General features: G+C 36.6%; 1 protein-coding gene across 1 annotated transcript; it reads right to left on the bottom strand.

Annotated features, from left to right (window-relative positions):
* Positions 1-428: 428 nt before the first annotated feature.
* LOC136818247 (REST corepressor 1-like) lies at positions 429-11,965 on the bottom strand. Its single transcript, XM_067074623.1, has 14 exons — positions 11,836-11,965; positions 7,072-7,128; positions 6,794-6,871; positions 6,493-6,545; positions 6,244-6,322; positions 5,064-5,146; positions 4,634-4,813; positions 4,181-4,210; positions 3,547-3,761; positions 2,862-2,952; positions 2,164-2,343; positions 1,704-1,761; positions 841-1,059; positions 429-592 (listed from the first exon to the last, which is right to left on the bottom strand). Exons 1-14 carry the CDS (start codon positions 11,879-11,881, stop codon positions 525-527), a joined length of 1,437 nt encoding a protein of 478 aa, XP_066930724.1. The 5' UTR covers positions 11,882-11,965; the 3' UTR covers positions 429-524.
* Between the last annotated feature and the right edge of the window lie 276 nt (positions 11,966-12,241).

Raw genomic sequence — 12,241 nt, 5'->3', positions numbered from 1 at the left:
AAAGAAGTACGGAGGTAATCAAATTTGTCGAATTTGTCAAGAATTAAATCAAAACTGCCCAAGAACCAACAACAAACCATCTTTGTACATTTTTGTTTTTGTTTTATTTTTATGTTTTGATGATTTCGACAGACGATTCGTGATTTGAATAGAAATGTTCGATCATTCGACGAATATCGTTCGATTTTATTAAGGCACCATTTACACTAGAATAACTAGAACTAGAAGGAAAAAAAGAGCGATGCGCAGGCGGCGGCGGGTGTTGTGCCGCCGTGGATTATGTGGTGTGTTTGGCATTAAGGCTCTTACGACCCTGTCTCTATAGCGGCTTTATTAGAGAGATTTTTAGAGTGTCTCTTATTTTGCTAGCAACTTGCGAATTTGAGGTGGAGTCTGTATCGCTTCGCAACCCTTATACAATACGGCTAGTTACAACTCTTAAATAGAACTTGAGAGAAAATAGAATTCAAAGTGTTAAAACTCTATCGTGGTGCACTCAACATTTACCACAGCTAACGGTACCATTATGAAGAAACAGTAACGGAAGTAGCGTTGCTAACCAACGGCGGAGGGCCTCCTTCGGGTGCCATACCTTCAAAAGAGAAAAGAATGTTCAAAACTTTTTGAGTCTGTTTGAATTGAAGCTTCTCAGAAAACTCTATCCTTTAGGAAAATAGAATTTTTAAAAGTGGAACAAATCTTTGAAAGAAGGAAAGAAACCAGGCCTTTTAATGACGTGTTGTCTATTATCTGGGTCCTGATTTTAAGAAACATTGCAGAATATTGGACAAGGATGATTCATTGTCTAAAACAGGTGAAGATAAAAAAATATCAAAATACCTCCATAGGCATCGTGTGGTTCTTGTGGCATTTCATCTGACCAATCATTGAGTTTGCTTTCATCACGTGGTATATTGTTTTCCTTTTCGTACTCTGCAAGGACTTCCATCAAGTTGAAACGACGTCGGTGGTTGATGAAGAAGCTTCGACAGTGAGATTCATTCTTGTTGCCTAAGACTTCAGCCATTGCTTCAAAATTTTTACCATATTTTCGAACACCTGTAAGTGTAGATAGTATAAACAAACCGAAAATAAGAAATATCTAAATAACTGAAAATATTATGTTGTTTATGCATAGAAAAAAGCTGCCACATCTATTATCGCCGAGCAGATTCTGATACCACGTATTCACTCCAAAGGCCATGTCTCCGTAAGAGAATCTACCCAGGTTTGCGCACTGCTTTGATCTTTTTCATCCAGATTTGGGATGAATATTTAAAATGAGCGCGGTGATTGGCTAAAGGAAAACAATCGCATCAAAATCAGAGGTCAATCATTTACATAAACAATACATAAAAATTAGACCAAGTCGCTTTCGCTTTCGCTTTCGCTTTCGCTTTCGCTTTCGCTTTCGCTTTCGTTTTAAAGCAAAAAGCAACGCGTTTTTGATTGCTTTGGCTGAACAACCAGGTCAGATCGCCATATGTTCCATATCCCTTTAGAGCAGAGTGTGGTATGCTCAGAATGGATCTGTTATGAGATTACGACATCTAGTAAACATCTACATAAAAGGAATGCTATTATGAGCGTCTCATTGTGATAAGATTTTCAATAAAATTTATTAATAAGCATTTTACTTGGAGTGCATCACAATAATTCCAGTGTTCGGTCATTAAAGAAACTATTTAGGGATCTTATCTTACATTGAACGGCAATTAATAATTCTTCGTTTGTCCAGCGTGAATTCAACTTTTGAGCCAGCTGAAAAGTGATTTTAAACAGTATTTTAGATTCTTTAATCAATGAGGCACATCCAACAAATAGCTAGGTGTAGCGGGACGAGATAGAGTTTTTACAAGCTCTCATTTGATTTGGTTGGTCGTTAACCAGTAATAAAACAATTTTGTTACTTTTTGTAAAGAACACGTCATTCTTATTACTGAAAATGACCAATTACTAAAGCATCTTATGGAAACTCCATCTTATCTGGGTGTAGCCGCAACGAATCAAAAACCACAAACTCTGAGACTTAATAAGTTAATAAATAAGTTCTTTGTCAGCACGATTCCTGTAATATAACTTTCATGATAACTTTATGAATGGGTGTGAACATAAAAAACCGTGTAGGAAAAGCCTTAAAAATTTGAATCATCAGATACTTACAGAGAGGGGTCGTAACTGTTCCACTTTACCAGACAGAGCCAGTGTTTGTTCTTGTAAGATCTGCTTATCGGTCATGATTTGACGCTTCAAGCTAATAAGTTCCACCTCTAGAGGTCTGACATGTGAATCACCATGACTTTGTGCTATGTCAATCAACATCTCCGTACCTAATGACATTCCCTGAAAATTCGAGTTTAAATCAAAACTGAAGTTTTATATAATTTATGGGAAATTGAATATAAATTTGAACAGTTTGATTGAATTTGATTTGATTTGGGGATGCAATAATTTTTCTGGATGAAATTCAGGAGAACAACCAAAGACTTGAGTGTTTCTTTAGAATGTATAGTATTGAAAAACCAGCAATCAGCAATAATAAGTTTTATCTACTTTTAATAATAACTTCCTTCGCTCAAAATTCCTGAAAAGGCACCTCATCAAAAACCGGAACATTTTTCGTTCCCTTTCTTGACGAGTTACACTTTGTTACACTTTCATTGAAGAGTTACACTTTCATTGAAGAGTTACACTATTCTTGAAAAAAAGTGTTCTGACGCAAATTCGATTTTTTTCACTATACTGCAAGAGCTTGGAAGGTTTAAAGTGACGCCAAAAAATCTAATGTTTGGAGTGGAATGAAATAAACGTTACTGCGTAAAAGTTATGACGTCTGGTCTAATCATCATTAAATCGTATACCTTGGGTGGTTTTTTCTTTGATTTATACTGAGGAGCGGAGTACAACGAGATAGGATTGTCTTTGTCGTGCGGTCGAATAATACCTGTTCGTCTAAAAGAGAAACAACAAGCATTAAAGTTAGATTAAAAAAAAAAACGATCCAATCTAATGATGGAGTATTGTGAATTTTTTCATAGGAATAGCTCATAGGATAACTTATAGAAATAGCCTTTCTCTCGTCTTATCCAAGCCACAACTGTATAAACAGAATCTGCACTTTTTCCAGTGCCTTTCAACTATCAAGGGTGCTTTTCTAAATATTTTGGTGTTTTTAAGAAGGGGCGGCGGCTCAAAGGGCGTGGAAAGTGGCTTGTTGATCTAATTTTATCACGAGAATTTTGTCAAGACACTCAATTCCGATAAATGATTTAAACTTGCTCCGTTGATTTCACTCGGATTTCACAAGATGTAGAGAGATGTACGGCCGTTCCAGAGGAAGGGTACGTGGTTACGTCACGCTCCTTTTTGACTGGAAACCGTCAGTAGAGACCTAGAAGCGCCGCCACCCATCCAGCATTTGAAAGCATCCATAGAAGGGGTTCAATTGGATATAGATTAAATCATGGTTGACAATCTTGAAATTACCCAAATGGAATCTTAACTCCTTAAAAAAAATATGTAACAAAATACAAAAGTCATCTCTACCTCCAGTACTCGTAGCAGGGCACACACATTTTCCCTCTAGGCGTGGAATGCATTTGAGGTGTTACACCAGCACAATTGACGCAATTAGTGGACAGCATTGGACTTGGTTTGTTGTTCAGATTGTTGTGTGAAGAATGTTGTTGGTGTTGTTGTTGTTGTTGTTGTTGTTGTTGTTGGAAGATTGGATGATTCATTGTATGATTGTTGAGCGTGTTCTAGAAATTAAAAAGACATTTTATTTGTTTCTTCTATTTTGATGTTTTATTTGTTTACTAGTTTTTAATTATCATTGCCATCTTAGATTAGTCAACACAATAGATAGCTCCCGGCTTTTAGGTCTTACTCGAAGAGTAGGAGGTTTACGCTTGAAACGAAGGAAGATATGACGTAGCCTAGCTTAGATTTGAAAATTGAATTCTCCAATTATAACATTTCTATGAAATTGTGTTTTTTTGTAATTAAATAAATTACTATCGGGTGAATATTTTAAAAATATATGCCAACATAGAACCTAGCATTACATTAGAACAGACTTATCAAGTAAAGCAACATATGTCATGATGATATTATTTTTAAACTTTAGAGTAATCGTTAATTTTCAGCACAACAAACAAACACTTTAAAATTTTATTACCTTATCTGTACTTCTATTGGAGCGCGATTTCTGAAACAGGAAAAAAAGGGCCAGTTTTTAATCAAACAAATTTTACTAAATTCGTTCGAAAAATGCAGTATACCTTTCAAACATTATAATTATACCAGTACATTATATTTCTCGGTAGCAGAATCAGATTGAATAACTATTTTACCAACCATAAAATTTAATAGGAGGTGACATGATTAAAAGATAATAATATTCATTTCGAAACGGTTCTTATATATCACCATTGTGAGGAAAGGGGTCTGAACCCCCCCCCCCATTTTTCAAAGATTGAAAAAGAGTTCTTTGGCTATTTACCACACACAGAAATTGGGTCACAAATTATAAATTTGCCCGAATTCTAATTTGGGATTTTTTCTAAAGATTTCACCTAATGACGAGGGTTCAGAAAATGCTATTTTTCTGGAGGTTCAAAAACAATATTACCTTCTCAACCGGCTCATAATCGCTGTCACTGGAATCATCATTGGGACTGTCATCAGCAAATATACCATTAATGATGGCCAACTCTCTTGCTTCGCTCTTATCCATCAAACTTTTTTTATTCCTACTCTTTTTCCACGTGTAGTAATATTTGACCAGGGTGCCAATACTCTTGTCTGGTAACTGTTGAAAAGGAGGAGAAGAATACTAGAATTCTCAGTTTAAATATAAATATAAATAAAAATGGAGAAATGTTCTTTTCGCCATCATAGTCTCGTTCTCAGCCTCGTTTAAAAAAAACCTTATTGATGAAAACCATATATATTATATATCGCAGTAGGAAATTTTTAGCATCAAATGTCCGGTATGTTTATACCACAGTAGGGAATAATTTGATTTTAATGAAAAGTTCTAATAATAAGAAGAGATATACCTGTTGATGTATCCGAGGAAAATGTTTTCCATAGGAACTAAAGGATTGCTCAAATATAACTTGATCTTCCATGCTCCATGAATCTAAATGATAACAACATTAACTTTGATTTATTTTAGTTCAGACTCTTTAAACTGTGATAGCCACGAGAACATTTCTGAGACCTCCAAACAGGCCGTGGGTTTACCAACTGACAGTATGTGCGGCGAAAAAATTGGCTTTTAGAATCACACCCTTACAGTCCAGAAAAAAATCGGTGAAATTTATACCCTTATACAGTGCATTTTTTCAAATCTTAAACTCTTTTTGAGCAAAGAAATCAAGATTTTTGAGCAAAAATTTGCAATTTTTCTTAGATTTGCTGAAATTTCCACCCATACAGTGCATTTATCAAAAGTCCACCCATACAGTGCATTTCTGATATTTTGAAAAACATTCGATTTTATCAAAAACATTCGATTTTCGAAGGTCAAACGTTCGAATGACGCAATAAGATTGGAATGTCAGATACATCGTCAAAAAAATTGCAGATTCTTCTGCAACAAAATCAGTTCAAACTGATTTTGTTGCAGACACTTGCAATTTGTTCTGCAATATTTTTATTGCGTTGCAGAGCAATTGCAGAAAAAATTGACGTGCTACATTTTGCAATTTCTCGCGCGCTTGCAACGCAACGCTAATTGCATTGCAGCCGCCTGAAAAAACTATCAGTGTACCCTTAACCGCCGCACATACCAGTCGGTCAATTTGCCTGACTGCCCCCCCCATGATTTCTCTACAACAACAGATTGCACACTACTTTTTGTATTCCAGCAAGCTTGACTTAAGTGACATTACTTTACCCCACTTTTCTGGGGCCCTTATATGCTTGTGTTTTCGATAAAATTTCCCATTTTGAAATAATTTTCCGTGTAAACTCCTAACCAATCACAACTGACAGTGCTGTAGGGCTTGAAAGGTGCGCATGATAGGGCTGAGCCAAATCTTTTTATTGATATTTTAATCTCATAAAATGATTAAGCTGGGTGTCCACGGAAAAAAATAAGTTTATCATGAATTATTTGTTGCAAAAAAAATCTGTTTGGATGTTGTCGGGATTTATTTTTTGTCAACAGGTACTTGCAACGGACTTATTTTCTTTCAGTGGATACCCAGGTTTGAAAGTTCAAACCCAACTTACCAGGTAATGGTGTGAAATTTCTTAAGTCTTCAGATGTTTTGTCAATGTCATATTTATGCCAATAAAGCAGTCCTAAAGCCTGTAAACAAGATAAATATGGATAATCATTGTCTCTTCTTATTCAAAATAACAAATAATTACGGTCTCGACGACTAATAAAGTGGAAGAAAGATTCCAATTTTGTGTATTGTGAGTATTCCTAATTAGTACTTCTTGCAAGCTGTTTACAAAAGAATATTTTCTCCCAACCTGCTCCATATTGTAGCCATGTTTATCTTTGGCAACTCGTAAATATTCATCCACTGAAAAAAATAACATTAAAATCTATAATCACAATCGTCTGAAATAAGGCCTGCCCTACAGTAAAACCAGTGACGAACAAAAAAGCAATACAGGCGGCCAGGAAATATTTTTTTTGGTCCTTTTCATAATCTTTATATAATTATATGAAAGAAAAATGTTAACACAAAGTAGAATAAAAAGAGATACAAGAGGATTCCAAAAAACGAAACAGAACAAACGTTAAAAACTCCAATTCATGTACTCTTACTTTTTTCATCAGATACATTTTCACAGGGTGCCCAAACAAGAAGTGGTTCAGGACGATGATCTTTATCCAATGAGGAATCTGAACAAAAAAACATGAATATTAAATAAGATCTTCAAGTTCATCAAACCACAAATCATTCATTTTTATGAAGTTTGCTGAACTAGAAGTAAATAGAATTTATCCACCAATGATGCTGATATGATATGAGCAACAATTAAGATCAGTTAAGATACATAAAACCTTTAATGTTACCAGAATAAAGTAAGCAAGCAACCCACCATGTAAGACGTCAGGTACCTCAGCTTGAAATTCATCTCCAACTCGCATTGTTGGTTCTAAAGGAGAATAATTGATTATAAGATTTCATCCTAATAAACATTATGTATACCTTTTAAAAGGAGAATTTTTTTCAAATTTTTAAGGAGTAAAATAGAATCAGAACATTGAGAGTGATTTTTTTTCAAAATCTGTGGCGTTGGTTTTATCAATTTAATTTAAATCAATTTGTAAATAATAATTGATTTTGAGTATCAACCTTTTAGATGGATTTGTAATTAAAAGTAGAAATTAATTAGCCTCAAGCTAAGTACACATTTTTACAATCAAAAAGCGGGAAAGAAAGCCACAAAGAATAGTGCAACAACTCTATATTTTTATTAGATTAAAAAAAATAATAAGACGATAAAAAATTGCTTTTTTTAACCCTTTGTCATATCTAACTTTTCGAATTTAGATATGCAAAATGTCTTACACACTTTTTAACAGTAACGGCGACTCAAATGTTTTTATATGAAGAAAGAGGTGGACTTTTTTTCTCATGCTTTTTATTGCTCTTTGAATGCTGTTGTTGTTCAACAAACTTTTTTATTTTATGTTTTGATTTACATTTGAAATGTTCTTCTCTATAAAAGGAATTTGTTTTGTTTTGAAAAGAATTTGAATGTCATTAATAAATACGATTGTTAATCACATTTGAAAACCTTTAAAACAAAAGAAAAGAGTGGTGGGCAAGCCTGGGCAGAAATTAAAATCACTAAATGTAGATGGGCCTTAAATTTCAAACAAAGGCTGAATAAAGTCTAAACCAGGCTCTATCTGATCTGTCAATTAAAACAAACTTATCGAGAACAAAAAAAAACATTGCTTAGTGACAGAAAACAGACAGACAGACTACTGCTATTAATATATAGATATTAATCATAGAATTTAAAAACAAATGATGTTACAGTCTAAATCTAACGCAATCCAATTGTAATAGGATATTACCCAGGATCCGCATCCTGCAGGTCACGTATGCAAATAGACCTTCAATCCCACTGTACGCCCGCATCCTCTGTGTGTCCCGCATTTTCAAAAATTCATTAGACTTACGTTCAAAGTACAGTCAAGCAAAAAGACAAAATACAACAAAGAACATGAGGAAAATCATTGATTATGATAAAAAAAGTAAAATATTAGATATGTTTTTGCAATTCCCCATCAATTCAATATTAAAACTTTTCTTCCAGGGGGCCCTGCCCCCTAAAATCACCAGCTCAATTTTGCTCTCACTTTTCGCTCACATCTGATCCTGCATTCGGAATTTTGCCAGCCTGGAATTAGTGCACAGGACTCCGAATATATTCGGCGTGAGGCAGTAATTACTTTTAGAGTATTGGCGTAAGGAGCAAATATAAAGTAAGATATTGGCGCTTTTCAAGACGAACGAGAGGAGCAGGGCCATTCTAAAGCCCGATTTCATAACGACGAAGAGAGTAAAAAATAGGTGTTCAACTCATTTGAATTAATAACGCAACTCACTTTGGATTTTTAAAACATGGCTCATGGTTAGTAGAGTAGCGTGGTGGCAGGGGGGGGGCAAATGCCCCTCAGCGGAGATTTTTCAAAGGGTGCAAAAAGCCAGATGATCTCAATCGACGGAATTGACGATCGAACCAGTCGAACCAAATCAAACGCAATCGACCGATTGAAATTCCATTGTCAAACGCAATCGAATCTCAATCGAATATTACCGCAATTTTCAGATTCGATTGATATTCGATTGCGTTTGATTGATGCTTGATTGCGTTCGATTGTGTTCAATTGCGTTTGATTGAGATCGTCTGGAGTTGATTGTCTATTTTTTGCCGCCATCTTTGTTTTGACGATTAGAAAGCAGTATGGTCCGATCAACAACATGCTCCCGAACCGGGCAACGTTTCCCGACAACAACGACAATCGAATCAGTCGAACAACAATCGAACCAATCAAATATTACCCACAATTTTGACGTTCGATTGAGATTCGATTGTGTTTGACAATCAAATTTCAATCGGTTGATTGCGTTCGATTTGGTTCGACTGGTCGATCGTTGATTCTGTTCGATTGAGATTGTCTGGAAAAAGACGCCTCTTATTACTAATTTCGGTTCCCCGTTGCTCTTTTACACCTTAAAGATATGGCAGTTTCCGGCCAATAAGAGAGAAAATACCCAAAATGCTCGCTTTGATTGCGTTGTTTTTAAAAAAATATTTACTTTTCATAGATAGATAGGGGGTGCCAAAATCCAAAATCTTCTAAAATTTGTCTCCCCAGTTTGCCTGAATTTTAGTCGACCCACCACGCTACTGCTCAGGGTCATGATCCATTTAGCTTCATACATTTCTTTCTTAGAAGTACCAGCTATTCAAGCTCTTTTTCCACAAATTTTGAGCAACTTTCAGGTAGACAAGCTCAAATTCCTCAGAAGCTTTACCCTTGAACCCCCACCAGGTCTCAGCCCTGGACCCGTTTGGGGGCTTACAGTGGGTGCTGTTCCGCAAGTGGAACTTCTTTTGGCGTGCACCTCAGTTTAATCAAATAACAATTCAGCATGGACTTTGCATCGCTTCCACACTGCACTGCGAATTTTGGAACTTGGCAACCATGCCATGCCATAAAAGGACCCTGCCGACGCACCGGGCTTAACGAACACAGTACACGCGAAAGTCCGATGTAAAATGAGAATTTTTTTAACACCGGACAATCTCTACACCGGACTTAAGGAAGTCAGATGTCCGGTGTCGAAGAAGGATATTTTTTTTCACCAGACAATCAAAACACCGGACATGACCAGTCCGGTGCGTCCTGTTTCTTAATTTTTTGTTTCATAAATGTCCGGCGTTCAAAATTCCTTGTATGCAACACCGGACTGACACCGGACTTATTGCGTCTAAGTGTAGAAAAAGGATACTTTTTGCCACCGGACAAATACACCAGACAGTATGGTGCGTCGGCAGGGTCGGTTGGCAAACGATATCATACTCCAGGATGCATCGTCTCTTATTTTCCCTCTATTTTCTACTTTCCTATCTTCTATTCTGATTTTCTGTCTTTCTCAAGTGTTTCTAACTGTTCTGAACTGTTTTCTAAGTATTTTTCTGAAATTTGCCCGTACCGTTGAAACAGGTCTCCGACCCCGGCTCGAACCACCAAATGCAAGCAACCTTGGGCCATTCCAAAAAATTTTTGTTACCCCCCGTCGAACGACGTGCATTTTAAATTTTTTTCTAGCCTCGGAAATAATTTTTCCAGTGGTGGTCGGAAATTCCGATAAAAATCTATGTACTTTTCCAAAATGCATCGGAAATTCCACTCTTTTTTGCCTTTTTTAATTCAATTGCCTTGGAAATTCATACATTTTTTCTTCTCTCACCTTGGAAATTTCGAATTTTGGTGAAAACTTTTGCCCTTGGAAATCTTGTGTCTTCCGCCGCCCCCCTGTTACAGACAAATTCTGGAATGGCCCCTTGGTTTACAAACCCAACACCTAACCGCTTGAGCCAACGAGACACAACAAAAAGCTCTCGTTCACAAATACTTATAGTTAGCCTGGGAATCCAAGCTCATAATTTTAGAAAAAACAAAAAATACCTCACCTCACAAAGTTCTAAAATTATAGAGCTTGGTGCAGGTAGATTAGTCTGACACAGCATGTTATAAACAGTCTGTGTGTGAACCCTTGTTGACAGACTTTCTAAACCTTGGAAACCCAGGCAAACACACATAATCAACTTACCATAAAAACTCCTCCACAAGCTCTAAGGACTTTCAAAACTAAAAAACCACATCAAAACATCAGCCACATGTATTTAGACATCCAGCCAACAGCCATTTTGTTTCTAAATGAATCTATGTTTTCATTTTCATTTGTTTTCCTTTTTCTGCAGAGTCAGCTTTTTCCATAAATTATGCGCGCGCATCGAAATTATCAAAATGCGCGCGAAAGTACTGCTAAGTAATACGCTGAAAGCTGGCTAATCAGGCCGAACCTGCATTGCAGGGAAAAATGTCCCTGCAGGCGAGTTACCTGCGCCAAGCGTTAAACCAGCAGCAAAAATATCATAAACTAGACTGTGAAAAAAGTTTAACGCTTGGATTCCCAGGCTAACTTATAGTGTGTGTAATTTACAGACCTTTAAAAATTAAGAAAGCTCCCTACCCTACCGGTGCCCCTACATAGGATCCCTACGACGCACCAGACTGTCCGGTGTATTTGTCCGGTGGCAAAAAGTATCCTTTCGCTACACAGGACGCGATAAGTCCGGTGTCAGTCCGGTGTGTTGCATACAGGGAATTTTGGACGCCGGACATTTATGAAACAAAAAATTAAAAAACACCGGCCGCCGGACTAGTCATGTCCGGTGTTTTGATTGTCCGGTGGAAAAAAATATCCTTCTCCGACACCGGACATCCGACTTCCTTAAGTCCGGTGTAGAGATTGTCCGGTGGTAAAAAAAATTCTCATTTTACACCGGACTTTTGCGTGCCGGTGTTCGTTAAGTCGTCCGGTACGTTGGCAGAGGGTCCTAGAGAAGGCCTTCGGCCTTATATTATGACTCTTGAGCTCCAACCCTAACCCTAACTGATAATAACCGAACCCCCGTCTACGTCCGCGGATTGAAAAATTTCACTTGCATCCTGGAGTATGATATCGTTTGCTATAACAACCGGCAGGGTCCTGCCATAGACAGATAGACTGATAGAAATTTATACAAAACATTTAAATGTGCTGTAAAACAAACCTTTCTTTTCTTCATTGGAGTCAGTTGATTTAACCATATTGAACATTGAAGTCTCTTCTTCTCTGAGTTTTACAAGTTTTAATCCCAGATTTTTTGAAAACTTCCACAACTTTTTAAATTTTTTTTGAGATCTCTGCAACTAAAACCCGATAAATCCGAAATGTCCCGAAAGTTTTTAAACATTATGGAGGTAACAATTCGCTTTAACACGCAATTGATGATGTAGCGGAATTTTATCTCATTAGTATTTTGTAAATAACAAATGAGCCTTCAACTTTCGATCAAAATGACGGCTAAAAATGGCAGACAAAGCAGCGTAAACGTAAAATAGGTTGAGTTGAGGAAGAGTTTGACTTTTTTGGAGGGAGTTTGAAGCATAGAGGTCGATTTGATGAGAGGTTAAGGC

The sequence above is a fragment of the Clytia hemisphaerica genome, unplaced genomic scaffold, assembly GCF_902728285.1.
Source record: "Clytia hemisphaerica strain Z4C2 unplaced genomic scaffold, Clytia hemisphaerica genome assembly, whole genome shotgun sequence".
NCBI classification, from domain to species: Eukaryota; Metazoa; Cnidaria; class Hydrozoa; order Leptothecata; family Clytiidae; genus Clytia; species Clytia hemisphaerica.
The sequence above is the reverse complement of the archived record's forward strand: the minus strand, read 5'-3'. Positions and strand labels throughout refer to the sequence as shown.